This window comes from Haliotis rufescens, unplaced genomic scaffold (genome assembly GCF_023055435.1).
Source record: "Haliotis rufescens isolate VD_foot unplaced genomic scaffold, xgHalRufe1.0.p SCAF_19, whole genome shotgun sequence".
Taxonomy (NCBI): Eukaryota; Metazoa; Mollusca; class Gastropoda; order Lepetellida; family Haliotidae; genus Haliotis; species Haliotis rufescens.
This window is the reverse complement of record NW_025963879.1, coordinates 16,539,491-16,562,040: the sequence shown is the minus strand read 5'-3', so window position 1 is coordinate 16,562,040 and position 22,550 is coordinate 16,539,491. Positions and strand designations below refer to the sequence as shown.

Below are 22,550 nucleotides of genomic sequence, written 5' to 3'. Positions count from 1 at the left end.
TGGATATCCAGTGTAGCGGAAAAATATTGTTTTGGTAAAATCTGAGGACAAATTGGTGTTTCAGTATGTTATATCAAACAATCGTTGGCTAATGACAGATGTGTTAGCGCCAATAACTAATTGGGTTCATCATTAGCTTTTCCTTCAGCTCCGTGAATAACAGTCTTGGTACATTCACACAAGGACAACGCTGACGTCACTCGGAAGGCGTGCCGCGCGGCACACAACAGGTCTTTAGAAGTCGTGGCAAATAGATGGAACACATTTAAATGGAGTTACTTGTTTTTATCAAAAGCTATATTTTCAGAGACAAAGCGTTAGTCTATAGGTCCAGCGTATAGGGCCTGGTTGTAAAAAGATCAGGTCAATGTATATATTTGAACACGTGGAATTTGTAAGATCGAGAAGAATTATATTAAGTACACATGTTTCTGTTGTATATATTCTTCCAGAGCCAATATTAAAGTCAAGTGAACTAGACTTGCCTCGGGATGCTCGTACCTTGTATATTTGACTGGGGTGCTAAAGTTGAAGTACTATCACAAATAGATAATGGAAATACCTCAAATCTGAGGATAGTAGATTCGTCAACTATACACAAAGTTTTAAAAAAACTTTCATTCTATAAAATGTTATTGAAACCAAACATTGAAAAAAATACCCTATTTGACTATTTGACATGTAAAGTAGTTTGGGGGCCTAGTCAAATGTCGATTTTACTTGGGGCTAGTCAAATTGAGATTTTGCGAAGCAGGTAGTAAAACCAAAAGGATTCGCGGATGGGTTTGAAGCCGCCAATTGTATGAAAACGTTGGAAAGTGTGATGCTGTTTGAAAATCGACGTCCCACAACCTTGAAATAAGACATCATGTGATAAATGGTTTACAAACATCATTTAGAATAAACCCACAATGGATTCGTGTGTTTATTTTTTTGTATTTATTGTAGTAAATGCAATTATTTTTTATTATAAGTTTCATAGGAAACGAATGTTGTCTTGAGTAGCATGGCACCCTTTACAATCGCGGAAGTCAAGAGTTCAGTGTATCATTCTTCTCTGTAGGTGCTTGTGGAGTTCCAACGACTCTAGCCCATCACAGCCACCACCGATATGGAAGAACATTTCACCACTGGACTCAAGGAATACTGACCAATGTTCGAAATAGCTACCTGCCCGCTAGCCAAATACAAGTGACTTTTAATTTGGGCAAGTAACATTTCCGTAAAACCGGCCCAACTGTCCAGTTGAAAACTGTAGTCAGTACATATTAACTTCTACGAATCATCAAGTCCTTTAAGGCATCATTCAATGTCAAAGTTTTGTGTTCATTTCGTAGTTTATCATACGTGTTTGGGGCTAAAAATACGACGAGGGCTTGCAATTTGTTTGGTTTATTTCCTGGCCATTGGACTTTGGAAAATAGTTCATACACTGATACAGACGAGGCATTCGCAATCTGAAGAAGATGCCGGGGGACTACCAGGAAATACTACTCTCTCCCTGACAGCATCATCAGCAGCACAAAGAAACTGCGAGTATTGTGAATGTACGTAAACAGTGTATTAATAATGGAACAAATATGGTTAAGACTAAGAGTCAGACAGTGAGTGAGTGAGTGAGTTGGTAGGTGGGTGGTTGTCTGGCAGGGTGGATGGGTGCGTGCGTGCGTGCGTGCGTGAGTGAGTGTGGAAGCTACCCATAGTCTGCCTTGGTTATTTTGTAGGTCCCAGTGCAAAGATAGATGTTCCGAAATGCAAAGGTCGTTTGATCCCTGATCAACACTCAAATAAATAAAAGCGACAAAACCCTTTCCATATTCATAAGGAATCTCTACCAACAACACATTCGATTGTACGATTCTGACTGTATCATGGGCATGTATTTATGAATCACTAACAAAGAGAGATGATACCAGGTGTTCGGGAAAAGGTGAGCGTTACTTGCCCCATCTTTTTGAAAGCTTACTGAGGCCATGAATGTTGTAACCTTGATTAATTAAGCCTCTGGGTAGGAGTTGTATATTCGACATAAATGGAAAGTTGACTATCGGAAAGCCGAAGTCATCCTTCTTGTCATACAGTCTCGTGGACATTCTTGTGTCTAAATATGAGTGAGTGAGTGAGTGAGTTTGGTTTAACGCCGCTTTTAACAGTATTCCAGTTATATCGCGGCGTGTCAGCTTAATATGGGAGGAAAGCCCGAAGTGATGCAGGTTTCAGACGTTTACCACTTCGGTGAAACCCACGAGCACGGGTATGGTGCTGACAAACCTAGAAACATAATCGGAGCGAACCGGGATTCGAACCCACAATCATAGGTTTCTGGCGTGCCCAAGGGACGCAACTCTGCACAGCGAATCGCGGCGCCTTAGACGACTGGGCCACCCGTGCCCCCTTCTAAATATGAAACAAATGAGGCGGTTGCACTGGTCTTTTTCTATTTCCAGCTCAGGTGGGTAAATCAGTGGAAGGCAATAGGCTATTAGACCTCTGCGCTTTGAGCATACACGTTTATGGAGTTTAGTGCTACACACACATCCTTATCATTTATTGTTCTTTGAACGATATCAGATCATCTACATACCCGAGGCTGAAGTTAAACTTCTGGGCCAAATTTCCTTGTTTTGTTTGCCAATCCGAGAAGAAATTCCGATTCATGTGCATAATGAAACAGATCAGCATTAAGTGAGTGAGTGAGTATGGTTTTACGCCGCTTTAAGCAATATTCCAGCAATATCACGGCGGGGGACACCATGTCGGGAATCGAACCCGGGTCGTCGGCGTGACGAGCGAACACTTTAACCACTAGGCTACCCGACCGCCCCATCAGCATTAAGGGGAGCATCAATGAGGAAGTCCAGCAGTAAACTTCAGATGACATTTGCCATTATGTTTGACAAATTGTCCCGAAGCTAGAAAATTATGTATCCGCATGGTCACCACACTTGGTGACAAATGCCCCATGGATCAAGGAATTACGTTTTTCTATAAGTTTGTCTTGTAGGAAAGTGACGTGCAAATGTTTTGATATAATTGAACTTGGTTCTTTTCTTAAATTGAAAAGCAAACCTTTTGATCTCTCGGGAATCCAAATGGTATTGATTCCACTTGTCTCAAGTACTTTCTGTAAATCTAATGAAGTTCTTCCTTAATTTGTTAAGGAATGTGGTGAATCTTTGGGACGAGGATCTAGGGGGTACATTTGCTGGACCCATGGATGTTTATGGACCTTTGAAATCAGGTTTCAGAGACAAGCCAAACGTGGATAATTCATGATGCGGGGATTTGGTCAGATTTCTTCTTCAGTTAACATACTGGCCTTATGTGTGGCGTTATTTGATAGGCCGCTAATTCCAGTTCTTTGAGTGAGTGAGTGAGTGAGTTGGTTTTTACGCCGTTTTTAACAGTATTTTAGTTATATCACGGCGTGTCAGCTTAATGTGGGAGGAAAGCCCGAAGTGATGCAGGTCCCAGACGTTTACCACTTCGGTGAAACCCACGAGCACGGGTATGGTGCTGACAAACCTAGAAACATAATCGGGGCGAACCGGGATTCGAACCCACAATCATAGGTTTCTGGCGTGCCCAAGGGACGCAGCTCTGCACAGCGAATCGCGGCGCCTTAGACGACTGGGCCACCCGTGCCCCCCAGTTCTTTGATCAAACAATTTATGTTGTGCTGCTTACAGATAATGGGTATGTTATCTCGGGCCTTCTCTGCAAACAACTATGAACCATTGATGTACGGCAGCCATGCTTTGGATGACAGCTGGCTGGGACAGAATGGGTATATTCCAATTCCGTTTCCTCTTTTTCAGTTTGTGCATTCAGCCAATGAGACCATCACGCACGCCGAAACACATCCAACGGGTTCATTTTATCTTTTGGTCCAAGTCTTGGCATATGCTTTGTCAACGTCTATTATGATAATAAAGTTGGGATCCCAAATGGTAGCGGGGGCACGCGTAGCCCAGTCGTCTAAGGCGCCGTAATTCGTACTGCAGAGTTGCATCCCTTTGGCACACCAGCATCCTGTGATCGTGGGTTCGAATCCCGGTTCGCCCCGATTATGTATCCGGGTGTGTCAGCACCATACCCGTACTCGTGGGTTTCACCAAAGTGGTCAAGTGGTGTTAAACCCAACTCACCCACTTGCCCAAACGGTAGCAGGCTGTTCATATTATTTTTATCCATATTTGAATAACACGGCGTGTATTGCCTCCTTAACCTCAGGGGCACGGTTGGCCCAGTCGTCTAAGGCGCCGCGATTCGCTGTGCAGAGTTGCGTCCCTTGGGCACGCCAGAAACCTATGATTGTGGGTTCGAATACCGGTTCGTCCCGATTATGTTTCTAGGTTTGTCAGCACCATACCCGTGCTCGTGGGTTTCATCGAAGTGTTAAACGTCTGAGACCTGCATCACTTCGGGCTTTCCTCCCACATTAAGCTGACACGCCGTGATATGACTGGAATACTGTTAAAAGCAGTGTCAAACCCAACTCATTCACTCTCTAACCACAACCAATCACTCCAGCACCTTCCCTTACGCGGCACGTTATTCATACATTTTCAGCCGTGTTGGGCTCTGCTGGTCGTGATTCGCCCTGATAAAGATGCTTGTCCGCTTCATCAATGTAGGAAACATTTAAAACCAACGTCACAATAATCACCCACGCCATTATACAGCTGAAAAATGTTGAAAGCACTGTTAAACCAAACTCGGTCACCTACATACAGTGCCGGTGATCGTTTTATAATTATGCAGGGGCGCTCAAGGTATAGTAGTGGGTGCGGTTTACAGCTGTGGGTGTAACTCTCTTATTGTCTTCCCGGGTATTGTGGCAAAGGGGGCCCTTGTTGCTGTGTAAAAGGACTATCAGTTTGTATAGAGCTGAGTCATCCCAAACGAAAGATGGTATTCTATCTTGTTTGGCCGATCGTGTATACTCGAAAGACTTGCGTCTGAATCACGGGATGTGGGTGTAAATCGGGCTGGCAGCTATGTGCGGTTTTGATGATTTTCGTCGGTCATAACTGCCATAACAGCTGATACATCCGCGTTGTCACGTGGTACTATGTGTTTTTGTTTTTTTGTTTAACGCCACACTCAGCAATATTCCAGCTATATGACGGCGGTCTGTATATAATCTGGTCTGGACCAGACAATCCAGTGAATGACGTCATGAGTATCGACTACGCAATTGGGATACGATGACATGCATCAACCAAGTCAGCGAGCCTGACCACGCGATCACGTTCATATAGTTGCCTCTCAATTCAGTTCAGTTCATTTTAATTCAGTGGTTTATTGTGTGAAAGGCCATTGGCCCATATACAAGTGAGGTTTATAGACATACAGTTATATAAACAAATATTGTAGTATACGGAGTATCCAGACAACAATGGAGTATCAAGACAACAACAGACACGTGAAGATCCGGGGTAGAATAGGTCTTCAGCAACCCATGCTTGTCGTAATAGGCGACTAACAGGATCGGGTGGTCAGGCTTGCTGACTTGGTTGATGCATGTCATCGATCCCAATTGCGTGGATCGATGCCCATGATGTCTATCACTGGATTGTCTGGTCCAGACTCGATTATTTACTGATCGCCGTCATATAGCTGGAATATTGCTGAGTGCGGCGTTAAACAACAAACCAACCAAACCAAGACAACAACAACCGACGTAACATTAAAACATCATGAATGCATAAAGATACTTGTTTGACAGCAAACATATAGAGAATCTCACCCGAGTGTCTTTTGATATAACGGTAACGTTTTTTTTCAGGGCATTATCATTTGCAGAAGCCCGAGGTCTTCCATTAACTGCCCGACGAAGAAGGTGAAAACACGAGTTGATATATTTGATATCAAAAGACACGAGGGTGAGATTTTTTTTATCATCTAACATCATTCTTCCAACTTTTTCAATTTGTAGACAGTAATTGGCAGTGTCTTTGGTGTAAAAAGTACTGCTAACAGCTTCAGTAGCAGAGCCATTAGTGATGTCATTTGATTGTGACGTTATGGTAACCAGTGACGTCACAATGATCTGCAAAGCATTGTGATGTAATTTCATTGCAGCGATATCTACAGTGTAGATATCGCTTGATCGAATCCGAGCGGTATCTCCTGTGGGATCCAGTTTTGGATGATAAATAAAGTTATTAGTAGATATACTTAAGAATTGACCTTCACTTTGTGTGAGTTCATTGGAGTATGAACCTTCATAGAGTGAGGGCAAAAATGTATGAACGTCGGAGCTTGCGACGACGTTCATACAATGTTTGGCCCTCACTCTATGAAGGTTCATACTCCAATGAACTCACACAAAGTGAAAGTCAATTCTTATAATTTTTATATCACAATTTCTTACCTCAAAGGATGTAGGCCAAGATCTAAACACAATTTTATTTAGTACGTGTGACACTGACACTGACAGCCATACAACAACCAGCTATATCGCGGAGTAAAATAGTTCCTCAAAAAGAGAGGTGACATGGGCGTATGGATGCACAACTTGCTCTTCAGAAACATCTTAAGCAGCACGTGTGTTCAGATCATATCCTCATTAGATGAGAAAGGTCTGTAAAGAACTACCTCAGTAAGTCAGTCACAATGACAGCGCGTCGTAATACATTTACATCAAATACAAGACGTCAAAATGGCCGACACGATAAACGTGACGGGAGAGATTTCAGAAGTTATTAATGAACGTGTGGCGGTTACATGTGTTAGTCATCATTGATCAACTGCCAGATCATTGAAAGGTGAATAAAGATGCGTCAAACAGACACTAAGGTAAATTCATAGATTGCTGGAGACGGTCAATGTCAGCCTAGACACGGATCGAGTCCACACTACGATAGTTTAGATGTGCATTTCATCGTTTGTTCATTAGGATAGGCCGCAGCGAGGATATTCGTGAACAATCATGCAGTCACGCTCTCTGATATTTCTCAATGTATACTGAAACGCTGAGACCAAGAATAAAGGTTCTAAATGATCAGAAAGAACGCTTGTGTGTTTTCGTGCTAGGGAATTCCCAGGGGTTTCCCCAGGAATGTGGAAGTAGTCCGTCAGTGTTTACGTCATTTCAAGAACACGGTCTCGTGAAAAACGTATGAACGTCAAATTGTGTCGTTCATACACTTATGAACGTCAATTTCGCGGTCATGTGACCGCTCTCTCGTCCAATGGAAAAGCCGTATATCGTGTAAACTTCAAATTCAAAAATTATATGAAAATGACCAGGCGGGTAAATATTCAATACATATTTTGTAATATACCGGGCAAATAAACCTAAAATACAATTCGTCTTCAACACCAAGAGTACAGACGGGGCAAATTCTTAGTGACTTTTCAATATTTAAATATCTTCCTTTAATTACTTTTAAATCACGACAAGCATGGGTTGCTGAGGACCAATTCAAACCCGGGTCGCAACAGGTCGCTACCATGTGTACATACGTAATGGCTGTTAGAAATGACACGGTGTACTCTAGCCTATCGTAAGGTTCTATATATAAGGGGTATACTATATAGAATATACGATGTATACCTTGGGGAGATGAAATATATTTTAACAGTCTGAAGAGAGAAGAAATACACTTTCATTAATGTATTTTTGGTTGTATCACTATCACTTAAAATACACAAGGCTCCTGACTTGGTTGATGCATGTCATCGATCCCAATTGCGTGGATCGATGCTCATGATATCAATCTCTGGATTGTCTGGTCCAGACTCGATTATTTACAGACCGCCGTCATATAGCTGGAATATTATTGCTGAGTGCGGCGTTAAACAACCAACCAACCAACCAAACAAACAAACACAATCTTACCGTATTAAAATACTGCATGGACAAGATCAACCTTTGAAAGCAATCATTAAAAATAAATAAGTAAATGACGGTGGTTGTTAAACATTAGGTTTAAATCTACCAGAATTTGGTGATGAATACACATACACGCCGCTATATTACTGCAATAATCTTGGACGGGAGGTTAGACCTCATTTCACAACACATTTCAAGTAATGCTAATGGTCTGTATAAATATTGTATGCTGCAAACAGTGTTATGTTGGAAATCGTGTCAAATCCGTAGTTTCGAAAATACACTGTAACAGAACATCGCCGTGAAACAACTCATTACATTTCATTTATCGAATGAGATCTTCGTGTTTGGCGTGCGGCAACATCTGTAAACGGGATTGTTTTTGACGGCTCCTGGACTTGATGAGATAGGATTTTGATGTTATCACCACAAATAATTGTGAAGATTCAGCTGAAAGTAACACCTAGCGATGAAAGGGAGAACTATGTTTTGTCGATCACTTTCATTCTGGTGTCCGTATACCATAGCGTCTGAGTGATTAGGTTCCATTTCCTTGTCTAATGGTAGTTGTCGTCATTTCACAGTTTTCTTCCGGTTTCTAATATATTTTCCCAAACAGGTCTTGGGACGATGTCACACGACGTGATCAGTCAATACATTCCCCGAATGTTATCGAATACTTTGGTTCTTAAGCACTCTAAAATACAGTACTCAAAATCAAAACATGCATGGAATTCACGCCTGACAAGTGATAGCCTCCCTTTAATAATCCCAAAGTTGCTGAAGTTGGTCCGCAATCCGTAAGTGGATTATAAAATATTTGACTGGATGATTCTGAACGGGAAATGGGGATTTAATTCGTTTTAAAGGCAAGCTAATGTCAAATGAACAAGAAAATGAATGGATTAAATTTGAATTACTGAAACACCCACAGCCGACGACAGGTGATTCTAACATAAAGTATGTGAGACTCGTTGTCCAAGGTGCTTTCACAACCCTGACAGATCTGTGCTTTAAAGACGAGAATGATTCTTCCACTGCCCCATAAAACACCACGTTTTCATTTAGCAAACTCTGATGTGTGTGCATGTAACGTTTTCACTCCTTTTTCATCATCGCTGCTGATCGTGTATTGATCAATGACTCACGCCCTAACTTGAAGTCTTCACAGTGTGTGGAATGCTGATGGATATTTCAAAAGCATTTTTCTTATATTTTTTTCAAAATTAATCTGTATCGCGGGCTCGCTGCGTTAAGTTTGTATATACGTGTAGTGACGTAGGCTACCTACAACCTAAAATCGCGCAGATATGCCAGCGGAGAAACGTCATATGTCACGTGACCGCTCGCTGCCATTTTCAATGAAAACCCGATTACGTTCTTGTATTAGTCACGACCCTTTTTACTCCACACACAGAACAGGGGACTGACAGAGTTATTCGACACTCACAACGCGTGGCCTTCATTTTTTTAGGTTATTGTGCTGAAATGGACTACCGGGATATATTAAGTGACACAATTATTGGATCCGTTTTCGAGGAACAACGGTCTAGTCTCGTACCGTGATCTATGTGAAAAGGACCCAGCAAAACCACTGTAACATCGTGTTTACCACTTCTCTGCATACGCGCCAGGCGAATTAAACTACAAAATTATAATTCGTCCTGATGTGTCGGTGGTGTACCCGAGGGGAGTAACCATGTCCAGGGAATAATCATATCGGTGTGTGCGATATTACGGGGATATTTACTCTGTCGTCTGCTACGGATCAGCCTTAACGAGCTTCGGCTCGTGCGAGCTGCAAGCAAAGCTCTACAAAATGGCGACGTTGGCAGATGCCTGCGTTGAAGTTACCTCAACTGACCCTCCGTCAGCTCCCAGCACCCCTCAACATTCGAGCTCTGCGAGCTCGTCCCCTGTGTCAATCAAATCCCTACCCCAGGGACCCAAATACAAACTGGTCTCCGAGGGCGACATCCAAGTGTGTCGTCTGAATCACACACGGACGATTGTAAGCAAAATCATGAACTCTAAATATCTGCGGCGGTGGGAGAGTCATCATATTGTTCTAGATCACGGAGAAATTCGCTCTGCAACGGTGAGTGTTTGACATCAGACAAGTACCTATCATCCCTTGTATGGGCGATGATATGTTTATCACAGGATCGTAATCCGGTTTGTTGTGACGGCTGTCAGTATGGAGGCGGCGTGCCGTCCTTATCATGCGCTTGTGTTATCGTTGTTTTTATTGCTACTTCTGGTTGAATCGGCTACAAGAACAAAATGTGTACATGTGCTAATTTATTCACGGGGTTTATTACCATGCTTTTGATAGATTATGCGTTAAATATGTGTTGTTACGCTTATTGTCGGGACTTGTGATCTGACCCTCAGCATAAACTAGTAAACATCGTCGGGTCACGAGAAATCGGGCTCCCGAGGAATCTGTCAAATTCCTCAGATCGATAAATGGTTTAATTTGGCGAAGGTAGATTGAATCGTGTTACTCCAATTTCGTCAGTTGTGGTTGTTCACATTAGCTCTGTAAAACTTGTTTGTGGACGTAAGTATATCCTTGCCAATAAGTCAGTGGTCCATGCAATTTGTTAGTATTTATGAAGCAGATGTGGGAGTTCGTGACAAGTGAAGAGATAGTGTGCACAGGTTTCAGGGAAACATGCAACCAGGATCTCACGTAAACTAATGTTCCCATCCATACAATGCATACACCACAAAATGACAAATTGTCAAGCTGTTGACACGGTTATTCTGTCTGGCACATGTAGTATAGGGCAGCCCGGAAGGCTGTAGATTGTTCAGTGAACACACATTCTTTCCATCACAAGTAGGTTGCATACAAGTTGCAACAAAACCCTTGAGTCTATAGAAGTAGAATACATGCATTAGCTACTGATTGAACAATATTGATGTACATTGTTTGTGACATATTGTATAACTTTGGAGAAAATGCCTTTTATGTGTTCCCTGGCAACACAATTATATTACCAATATCTATCATCTGATATTGGATAAGGCAATGAAAGGAAAGATTATCATCTACTTTTACAATTTAATCCAAATAAAGCAGTTGCACATTTATCACTGTAATGTTGTAATATGATGCCCACGATACTATACATCTATTTACAACCCATGTATCGCTATACATATGATACATTACAAGTTATATTGGTGTAAAAAGTTAAAAACACATGAATGATAACAGAAACTGTTCAACAACTAGCTTATGCATATTCTGTAGTATTTCCTGGTTGGCTATAAAGAACATTCTGCGGCGTAATATCCTACCTTCGATCTTTGAAATTAAAAAACAAATGATTCAGGGTTGTAAACATAAAGAATATCAACTTATGAAATAAAATTACTGTATTACTGAATCGTATCGCACCCATGGTATCAGGATATGTATCGTATAGCGACCCCATCATATCGTTACACCTCTAGCCAGATAATAATCACCTGTAGGAGACGGATGAGTTCTTAAAGTTGTCAATTTTAGAGAAAATGAGTTAAAACATTCTTATACTTAGATTTCTTTACCAAACGAGACATTTGTTCTTGTAACAGAACCATTCCTATGAAAATAACATATATAGCTGTAAATTTTTCCTTCATAATTTGGACCCCATCACTTCCTTCTGAAATCTTGGTGTGATTTTCACCACAGACCTAACAGCTTGCTAAACTTTGGACTTTGACTGTAGAGGCCGGAAAATTTCAGGGAGCTCTTGAGACAGTTTGTCAATATTCCCCAATTTCAGTGTTTACCTTAGGACAGACATGTGTTCAAGTATACCAACAATTAGTGACTGCTTATGGATGTTAAAATAGGTCACATGCTGATAATTTGTTGCATGTTGTCATAATTCCCTATACAATTATCAACATTGTTTCCTTATGGTATAACAGTGGGGCAATATACATGCACAGATAATTTGATTGATTTGAAAAAACAAAACACCATATAATGAAGCTGAAGAGTTGATGTATAGTATCTCCAGACTGTAATTAGAGCATTGACTCAGTCAGTCACTTCAGACACTGGACTGATGCCACAGTATAATGTCTATTTGTCTAGTCAACTCAGTTTGAGCCACAGTACACCAACACTAAAACAGGGGTTTATATAGACCTGATCAGAGGCAAATTTCTGGTTTCTGGAGCAGATGTCTGTAAAAATTCCCAAGTTGTAATTAAAAATATCCCAATTCATGTTAAAGTTATGACTAATTATGGCTTTGTAGAGGTAAGTGATAGAGGTAACTCTATGTCACTGATAACTGGACAATACACATGGTAAAGAGGAAGAGGCTTTAGAGCTTTATTTTTGCAATGCTAAAATAACTCAAAGTTTAGGAAAATAATAACTTTTAACAAATCTAAATTAGGAACAAAATAATGATTTTATCCCCCAGTTTGCCTGCCACGGGCACCTGGCTTAAAATCGTAGGTAAATTCCTGCTAAAATCTACTGGAAATGATGACAAAGGACTGGTTGGTGTAATGGGATCAAAATGTTGTACTAATTGTAGATAGGATTTGAATGTCTGTTGAGTACAAGATAAGTTCAAATGTTATTTTGTAATGTGTGTTGAGTACAATATTGGCTTAAATGATATTTTGTAATGAATAGCTGATTCAACAACAGACTGTAAATGACTCCATGGAAAATAACAAATAACCCTAAAAATACATCAACACTGATGTTTGATTTTGTAGTTGAATAACTGATTCAATACACTTCAGGTTTAACTGGAGTTCAGTGAAACCCTATTATTCTGGATGGTACATGTATACTGTTATCAGTAACGTCTGCTTAATTCACAAATTTCCAGCAGCCATATTGAAAATGTAATTTTGTACATAAATTCAGTTATTTCTGCATGTATCATTATGAAATTGTACATGCAGCAAGTACAGGTGATAAAGTTTTTGGTGATGGGAAAAAAACATTTTGAAGGTGTAAAACTTGAGTTTATTAAAAATGTCAGTAAATTTTGGGAGCCATGTGTTACTGCATGCTATAACCAAGTTAGCGCTATATTGTAGGGCATAGCAGTTAGGGAATACTGTATGTAGCATGTGGAATAACATGTACCGGTAATACATCTTTTGCACACTAGTAAGTACATGGACAACATGTCTGTGGTATGTTGAAATATCATAGCATTATGGGACATGTAGTCATGGTAATAGTATATTTAATTGAATAATAGGATTAAAACCGTAATCAACAAAATCACTGCATTTTTCATATATGTCTTTGTCATACCTACCTAAAACCTTACTCTCTTTCTTCCTTAAGCCGATTTTGACTGATCCACAGACATTGAACATTGACCTGATCTGGCGTTGATTAAACACAGGAGTATCATGTGATTTCATAATTATCTAAAAAGCAACAAACAACTGCCCTGATTCCACAACTAGAGCGGATACATATTGAAATCCCAGCTTGAGGCCAAGCTGTAGTTGTGACACCATCCTGGAGAGACATCCACCATTTTATTTTGTTTACAGTGCATTGCTCTGCATGACAATGAAATTATTTTCCGTTATTTTCGGCATATTGAAGACGCAAAATTTGGTATTGTGTATACTAGTTCATCAAACAAAAGTGTCATTTCCTGAAATGTCCCAAGCGAAAAGGCAGATATAGCAAAGAGGAAGTTTGAAGTAAGCGATTACAGCGAGGAAGGAACAGGAAACCGACTGAACATGCCGTTTTGTGTTTCTTGCATATTTAGGCATCTGTCTGTGGTAGAGATCAACACAAACTAAACGAACTTGGTTACAAAAATAAGATTTGCATTCATTGTTACATATAATCCATGACTGACTCCCCTCGTACAACAATTACAAAGGACATTGATCATATTACATGCTAAGGTTATATATTTGGCACAATTTTGGTGTACATAAACTCACATATTCAGTTCATGGCCTTGTGTACTTGAAACCCTTGTCTGATTCTGCAGGAAAGGGCTCTCTTATTTTAATCACAAAACATGAAGTATGAACTTCCCTACATTTTTTAAGGGTCCCAAACCCCTCCTTCCTGAAGTCCGAATACCATCTGATTTTTCATTCATTTGCTCATCACTGAAACTAGTATACTACTACAGAAATCTAAAAAGCATTGAGAAAAATGTGCGATTTCAAGTAAAATTAATTAAAAAATATTGAAAAAAGTAAATATATGAAGAATACTATTGTGAACACCATGACTTTTTTTATGAATGTTGAATCTGCATACCAAATAAGATTATATATGCGTGCCGCGTACCACATTGCTGAGTACTGAATACCCTCTTAACAGACCCCTGAATCCGATGTCAGAAGGGGGTTGGGGGCCTTTGAGGCGGGGGTCTCCTTTAATAAACTAGTCTTGAAGTTGAGAGTCTTCTGTATGTACAGTAGCTGTAAGCCCTGAAGTTAATTGAGTCCACATTTTAAAAAATAATATAAAACATGTGAATACTCACCACCATGTAGATTATATACCGATACACCTTTTCTATATGAAAACAGGAGAAATGATATAAATAAAGATGTCTTAGTCATGATAAATGACAAAAAATCAAAAAAATCAAGTACATGTATTTGCCTCAAGATTGAATTTATGGTAAATGTAAGATGCGACTATGCTTTTCGTAAAAGGCGACTAACGGGATAGGTTGGTCAGACTCGCTGCCTTAGTTGATGCATATCATTGTATCCCAATTGTGTGGATTGATGCTCATGATGTCTATCACTGGATTATCTGATCCAGATATGATTATTTACGGACCGCCGTCATATAGCTGGAATATTGCTGAGTGTGGCGTTAAACAACAAACAAACAAAAACAGTACTCTCTGGAGTATGAAAATTGTTGGCCCCTTAAAACTGTATTAGCACTCATGCTGTGGGTTGTTAATGAGAATATTACAGTTACAGCATGGGGGATACAGAAAGGTGGGCTGGCATAGACGTGAGGGGTGGATTAACACCTGAAGCATTGGGGTGGGCCTGAAATATAGGGATAGGTCTGTTGACGGGGGGGAACTGTAAAGGTGAGGCTTACTTGAGTTCCCTACATTATATCCTAATTATATGTGAACTGTTTGTGAAAAGACAATACCTTTCAGGAATAGGTCAGATGTAACATTTTCATACATGTATTCCTGTTTTTATGATATGTGTATGTATATACAGTTTTTCCTATGGTCTTGATATTTTTCTGGGTACATAGTATTTTATTAACAGAGGGTTCATTATACATTGTTATACTTCTGGTACAAATAATGATCTTGTATTGCGACATTGTTTCATTTGTGGTTATTTGTAGCTTATTGTTTGCATTACTGGGAGGTAATCAATATCAAAGAAAACCTTCAGTGATAATTATTGGAAAAATATCAAGGTAGAAAATTTGTGTGGGGGTTGAAGTCTGAAAGGTACCAGTACAAAAGTTTGATGTATAAAAATCTTAATTCCTTCAGTTTAGAGGTGGAGGAGGTAAAGGCCCTGCCAGTTTTCCATGTGACAAAATCAACCTACTTGACTACACAGTGTTTTATAGAGTAATAAAACTAAACCTATTCTATTTTCATTAAGTATATCCAGTCTTCTCTGTAATATCATATACTGAATTGAATAAAAAATATTAAAAAAAAAAAGAAGTATATCCAGTTTTTTCACATGGTAGTGTTTCATCATCGCCGGCAATAGTGTGACAAAAGAGGCCTCTCAAGTCTTGGGCCATCTTGCACAAAGTGATCTTAGCGCTAAGATTATTGTATTTCCCATACTTTAACATAGGCTTACAATATTGTAGCCCTAAGATCGCTTTGTGCAAGAGGTCCCAGAGTAAAAGTGGATGTCTCAAAAGGAATTAACTTTTGGACTGGTCACTTAATGTGTGTGGTTATCTCATAATGGACACATCAAGTGGTTTTGCTGTGAACTTCTTGTATATTTTGGATATTGGATTGGTGACTAACGGGATCGGGTGGTGAGGCTCGCTGACTTTGTTGATGCATGACATCGATCCCAATTGCGTTGATCGATGCTCATGATGTCAATCACTGGATTGTCTGGTCCAGACTTGATTATTTACAGCCGGGCGTCATATAGCATCCCAACTATGTACAATGATGCTCATGATGTCATATAGTATCCCAACTATGTACAATGATGCTCATGATGTCAATCACTGGATTGTCTGGTCCAGTATTTACAGACTGCTGTCATATAGCTGGAATATTGCTGAGTGTAGTGTTAAACAACAAACAAACAAGCAGTAGTGAATGACAGCACTGACAGGTTATCCTAATGGTGTGATGTTTCCTGCAGGACAGGTCTAATGATGCTAATGAAGGGCTGCATGTTCACCTGTAAACTTACCATTGTTACATGCCACAGATACTTAATACCTTGGGCGGCCTATTCACAAAGCTGTCTAAGGTAAGACAAATCTCTGCTACTTACGACAAGAATTATGTCTGTCTTAAGCCTGTTGTATCATTGTCTTACTTATGACGCTTAGCTATGACAGTGAGCTCTTCTGTGACAGATGAAAAATATGCTTGTTTTTTTTCCATTGACAGCATCAATTCATGGAAATCTTTAGATGAAAATTCTTGTGTACATTTAGACAGACAGACAGACAGTTAACTTTCTAAGTAGCAGAGAAAAATGTTAATGCTGTGATTAATGCTGGTGCAGATTCTTTTTCGCCAGAGGGTGGTTTTCTTCATGTTATTGTTATGTACAGTTGATCAGTAAAGGATTTTGAAGGATGTAATTGAAAGCTATTGTCCGATATAGATAGATATAGCAAGCATTGAAGATTAATATGCAGAATTGGAAAGGAAGATGCCGAAGCAAGAAGAAAATGTGACAAAATATATATGTGTAAATTAAGTTGCGATGACATGTCGCAACACCAGCTTTTGCTCTGAGGGAGTGTTGCAGAAATCGCATTTGTGTGATGTCACAAGTGGGTCATAACTTTGTGATCATAGATGCCATGTATACAGCAGGGATAATTCTAGGGAGGGGCCTTTTTTAGCCCCTAAATTTGAAAAAGGCACACATTTTTAAATGCAATGGGGCATTGAAACATTGTGCTGTATGGGCAAGTGTGGGTGTAATAGTTGAAACTTTCATGTAAAGGGCCCATATCTGAAAATACATAGAGTGAACCCAGATACAGGGTGCCCCATTTTGTGATGTTCTCTGTTGCTTTAAAAACACACCTGCAACTTGCAATATGTCCGAAATAAATTCTAAACAAAGCTAGGACGAAAAAGGAGTGCACTGCTTAGCCTTAGAATAAAACAATGTTCAACTAAAGCATCAATGTGTCTAAATGTTGTATAGTTATCATACAACTGATATTGTTTACAATGTTCTTTCAGACTGCAGCATGTGATATGTATGCTATCTCAAGGCCAGTGAAAAACCACAAGGACAAGTAAAAAGCCTTTGGAAACTATTCCAGTTGATTAAATATTTCAAGCAATTCACTGTGCATAGTTGCCATGCCACAAACCTAGGATTGTGGGTAGGAATTCCATTTCGCCCTGATTATGTTTGCAGGTTTGTCAGACCGAGACCTGTACTTGTGGGTTTTTACTAAGTGTTAAATGTGTAAAACCTGCATCCCTCATCAAGCTGAGAGACTCACTCACTCACTCACTCACTGTGTGTGTCAACCACTGGTTTGTCTGGCTCACACTTGATTGTATTGATGTATCATTGAAATATCATTACTACTGCTATGTACAGAAATCTTGAAGGGAATTTTGCACATGGCTCAATATTGAGCAAGTCATCATGACATGCCACAGGTCCCAACTGTGAAACACTGGCTGTTGTGATATCTGGACTGAAATACCATGAAGCAATAGTTAGTTTGGACAATCTGACCCTCTCATTAAATGGCATCATGGTTAGGTACCTAAGTAGAGATATTTTCTGTGTGCGTTTCAAAATATTTTAAGTTTTGTTTAGTAACCGGTCAGAAAATGTATTGTCCCTCTAAACAAGAATCCATTGTTCTTGTTAAAGTTTGATTATTTTATTTCACAGGAATGTTGGGCTGTAAATGTCCAAAATCAATATTTCTTTTAAAATAACTCTTTATTTAGATCTTATTGATAGATATTTTGACAATGTAATGTGTACATTATTAGTGTCTGTGTCTTCTATTGAACAGTTTTTTAGTATATGCTCGCATTGGCCATTTTTAGTTATGGAAGTTGTCTCGAGTGAAATGTCAGAGAGGGACAGACTGGGGAATTATTGTATGTTTATCACATACCTACTCAGCCTTCTGAAATTTTTTGAGTAGCTTTTGTTTAGCATTGACTTGACAGATATAAGCCTTTGCCAGGGTGTGCAACCTGTTCTGTGGTACACATGAATGAGGGACCATGCTCTGTAGCCTGGAGCCATTTTGTGGGACACATTAAAGGGGGTCTTTGCTCCACAGTCCAGTGCCTGTTCTGTGGTACCTGTTCTGAGGTAGACATTAAAGAGGGTGTATACTCCACATTGGAGGCTACTTCTGTGACAATTCCCATCCTGTGCGAAGGTCAGGCATGGCCTTTATGTTAATTGTAATTAGAGTAATCATAACAAATACTTGATACATATACATATATTTGAGGGAGAACACAAAGACAGCTAGTCCTCCTTTAAGGCAGGTCCTGCATGGCATGTTGGACTCTGTTTCAAATTCCAAATGTTCACTTGCAGCAACAGCTGGTGTATGAGAAAGATTGGATGCAGATAAAGACTGAAACAAATGAATTGACACAGAACAAGCTGTTAGTAGCATAAAACTTGCTGATGCAGCAGTAAGCAATATTTACTTGTGTGTTAATTAGAGCAAAACTACCTGATTGGTTTGAGTAAGTGGAATATGTCTTTTGTAAGACAATTTCTTTAACAATGTAAATGTTTTATGATAAAATCCCTGCTATCATGGCCATGCAAAGTGAAAGGCTCGTCACTCATGTTGAGATTTTCTCCTGGTATCCAAACAATTATGTTTTACTAGCATCTGCTTGGAAATTCTCTACAATCTGTAAAACAGTAAAATAAGTGCTAAAAAAATCACAAATAATCTACCTTCACTAAACCAGGACAACCATCTTGACTCACATGTATTAATCTCATTAGCTATGATACAATTATTTGTGGGATGGTCGGCTAGTCTGGTGGTTGAAGTGTTTGCCTGTCATTATGAAGACTTGGGTTCAGTTTCCAACATATCTAAAGCCCATTTCTGGTGTCCCCTGACGTGATATTACTGAAATACCGCTAAAAATAGCATAAAACCGTACTTTTCCACTCACTCACAGATGTTACATGTGTCACAACAGGGTGTACAGGATTAGAGTGGAAAAAGATCATGTGCGGATAAGAACTACTCAGTGTTCACATTCATAATAGTGTTTGTTTGTTTATATAGACTTATATTTAGGCCAGAGTTATTCAGTTTCTTGTTGAATTATTTTTGTAAAATTGTGGTTGAGTTCCCCAAATATCTTTAATATAAGAAGATGAAAGATATCTTTTGAATCAAACAGCATTTTTTGTAAAATATGGGGTAGACTAAGACAAAAATAAAATGGTTCAGACAAATTTTACATGTTTTGCCAGAACACACGCCACAGGAGGGTTATTTGAAAGAGATTGACTCCTTATTCATGCTTGGTTGTTTGCTTAGTCGGCAGTTTCTGTGCAGTCTGTTGGGTTGAGCAATGTTGGTGCCCTGAGCAGTGATATATTAAGTCATAATGAAAATCATGACATTGCTTATGATGGTGTAAGTGTTGTGAATATACCAGCAGCATTTGTCTAGTAGACACATGTTATCATCTTGATAATCACTGGTTTAAGACGGGTCATAAACAGGATAGATAGTTGAGCTTTGAGCGTGTGTTTTTGTATGAACAAAACTATGGAAACTGTCAGCTTTCAGTTTCCTGATCGACGTCCAGTATAATGTTTACTGTTCTGCCATGTAGAAATTGAACATTCATCATGTTGAATGTTAGTACAACCCCATCAAATGGGACTGGACCACTTTAATGTAATGTGACTTGACTGTAGATGATTTTTCTAAAGCTTATTGTTATTCTTCCATGGACTTCTTCCAAGTGGCCCTGGTGATCTCTTTAGGACCCGTGAAGAATAGATCTTCAGCAACCCATGCTTGCTGTAAAAGGCGACTGTGCTTGTTGTAAGAGGCAACTAATTGGATCGGGTGGTCAGGCTCGCTGACTTGGTAGATGCATGACATCGATCCCAACTGCGTGGATTAATGCTCATGATGTCAATCACTGTATTGTCAGGTCCAGACTCGATTATTTACAGGCCGCTGTCATATAGCTGGAATATTGCTGAGTGTGGCGTTAAACAACAAACAAACAAACAAACAAACATGAAGGAATGAATGCAATTGCCATCTTACTCCAGATACCTCAGGACTAACCGCTAACTGCTGAATATGTACCCCTGTGAAGTTTTGGGTTAAAATCTGTCTTATCATGCTTACCCATAAATAGTGGTAATGTTTTATTCAGCCAAGATAGACCCCACAGGCATAAATAACAGTAATGTTTTACTGGGGATGAAGATGTACCACCACAGGCATCATGCTTATCATATAGCTGGAATATTCCAGAATAGTGTTACATTACACAAACAATAAAACAAGCAAACAAACAAATATTACCTAGGTATTAGAGGTCATCATCAATATCTGCCAAGGGGTGTCCTGACCTAAAGTATCATATGACCTTCATGTTATTCCACATGACAATTACTGGGAGACGCTTCTGTTGATAAATATGGCAAAAGAAAGATTTATTATGTTTTAGCACAAAGTCCATGTAGAAATAATGCGAAGCCTGCATAATGACTGACTTCCCATTTCTAGGCTACCAAACAAGTTTTATTGCATGGGCAGTATGCCACCTGGGGAACCTTAATTTATATAAACAGGTAATATCTGTTTAGATGAAATAAATTAGTTGCTCCAGCTGTTTGTTCATGACTAATGTCAAGATATCACTGGAACCTGGTTAGCTGTCTCTCCATTGGCTGATGCTGTGATCCTGCATGTTGAGGCAGTGACATAGATTTAATAGTGATTAATGTCAAGGGTCTAAATCAAAAACTGTTGTTAAGAGTAAAGGTGGTTATGTGAATCGTCACCATCTCTCATAGTGGTGTAACGATACGGCGATACAGTATTGTATCCCTATGCACAGCCCACGATACGATGCATCGATTTGGAACTTTAGTTGACAGAGAATGGATACATATATCATAAATGCCATACTTTGATTCGTTAAAAGTCATATTTGTTTTTGTTGGACGATTCTATGTCAACACATAATTCTCGCGATCTCGCGATCACGTGCACGGGAGCCTTGGTGGTGACTGGTCAGACTGGTTCCATGTAAAAAATAATACCCAGCAATAGCGATCAGCTGCTTCGCTTAGGGTTATTATTATTTTAAATATGTTTAGTAAAAGCTGCATCTAAATTAACAAGATATTGGAATATATTATTCCTGATAAAAATATAGTTTCAGATACAACTTTTGCCGATCCTTGCATTAAAATCCTGGAAAGTTATATCATTGGGTGTGTCTTGACCGAATCACCGGTAGATTCTAAGAAAACGTGTGTACAGCTGATTGCTGTGTCCGGCTTAGTTTACGAGAAAATACACAAGGTAATCTTAATCCCTGGATATAAAACAATGCCTAGCTGAACAAAAAATACAATTTAAACGGTAAATCAACATGTCTGGTGATTTTTTTATCTCAAATTTCGAATTTGTACTGACAAAGTTCGCTGAAGGGGTAAGGTGTAATTTTTTTCTGTGCATAATATTCAAATTTCTTTTTTTCCAAAATATTGAATCCGCTAGAGGGGGGTGTGCATTATGCATGGGTGTGCACTATACTCAAGAAAATACATGAAATACGTTTAACAGTTTTAAAGCCAGTTTGTTGTTTTAGTAAAACATACTGTATTGCTGACAATTTGTTATAACAGTAAATAAACACCTTATATCTTCTTCAACTGTCCTTGTCACATCTTTTAGAGAGCAGAAAGACATCAACTTGGCTTAGCTTGTACCAGTAAACACTGTATTGTGATACGCTTCGTATCGCGACCCCTGTATCGCGATACGTATCGTATCGCGACCCTCCCGTATCGTTACACCTCTAATCTCTCAACATGTTGTCAAATAGGGAGAATTGTTATCTTGTTTCCCTCATAGGGTACGACTGTGACTGCTTCTTGAAAGCAGTTTGATACCTGTAAAGACAAGTAGGCCAAGTGTCCGAAATATCTGTCCTGGGGACCCATATTGTTTTACAATAAATGAGGGTCATTAAGGACCGGAACTTTTTTTTCTCAAGTCCATCATTGGGGCCCCAGTACCATTTCAAGACTTGGGAAATTGCCACAATTGCTGTATTTCTAATAAAGAAGGTTTGAAACCTCCCTTACTCTATATGTCCTGGTTGACAGCAGTTAAAGGTGTCTGTCTCTCCCTCCCCTCCACCCACACACACGCACGCACACACGCACGCGCACACACACACACACACACACACACACACACACACACACACACACACAAATATTTTCTCTGTTCTCTGATGAA

General features: G+C 39.5%; 1 protein-coding gene across 3 annotated transcripts in view; it reads left to right on the top strand.

Annotated features, from left to right (window-relative positions):
* Positions 1-9,051: 9,051 nt before the first annotated feature.
* The window catches only part of LOC124137586 (C-Maf-inducing protein-like), a 109,764-nt gene continuing 96,265 nt past the window's right edge, over positions 9,052-22,550 (top strand). Inside the window, exon 1 of one of the 3 annotated variants that reach the window (XM_046503953.2) lies at positions 9,052-9,941. In XM_046503953.2, coding sequence (XP_046359909.1) covers positions 9,663-9,941 — 279 coding nt within the window. In that variant the 5' untranslated portion in view covers positions 9,052-9,662. The remainder of the gene's footprint in view (positions 9,942-22,550) is intronic. The other 2 variants (XM_046503951.2, XM_046503954.2) reach the window with 2 other exon arrangements.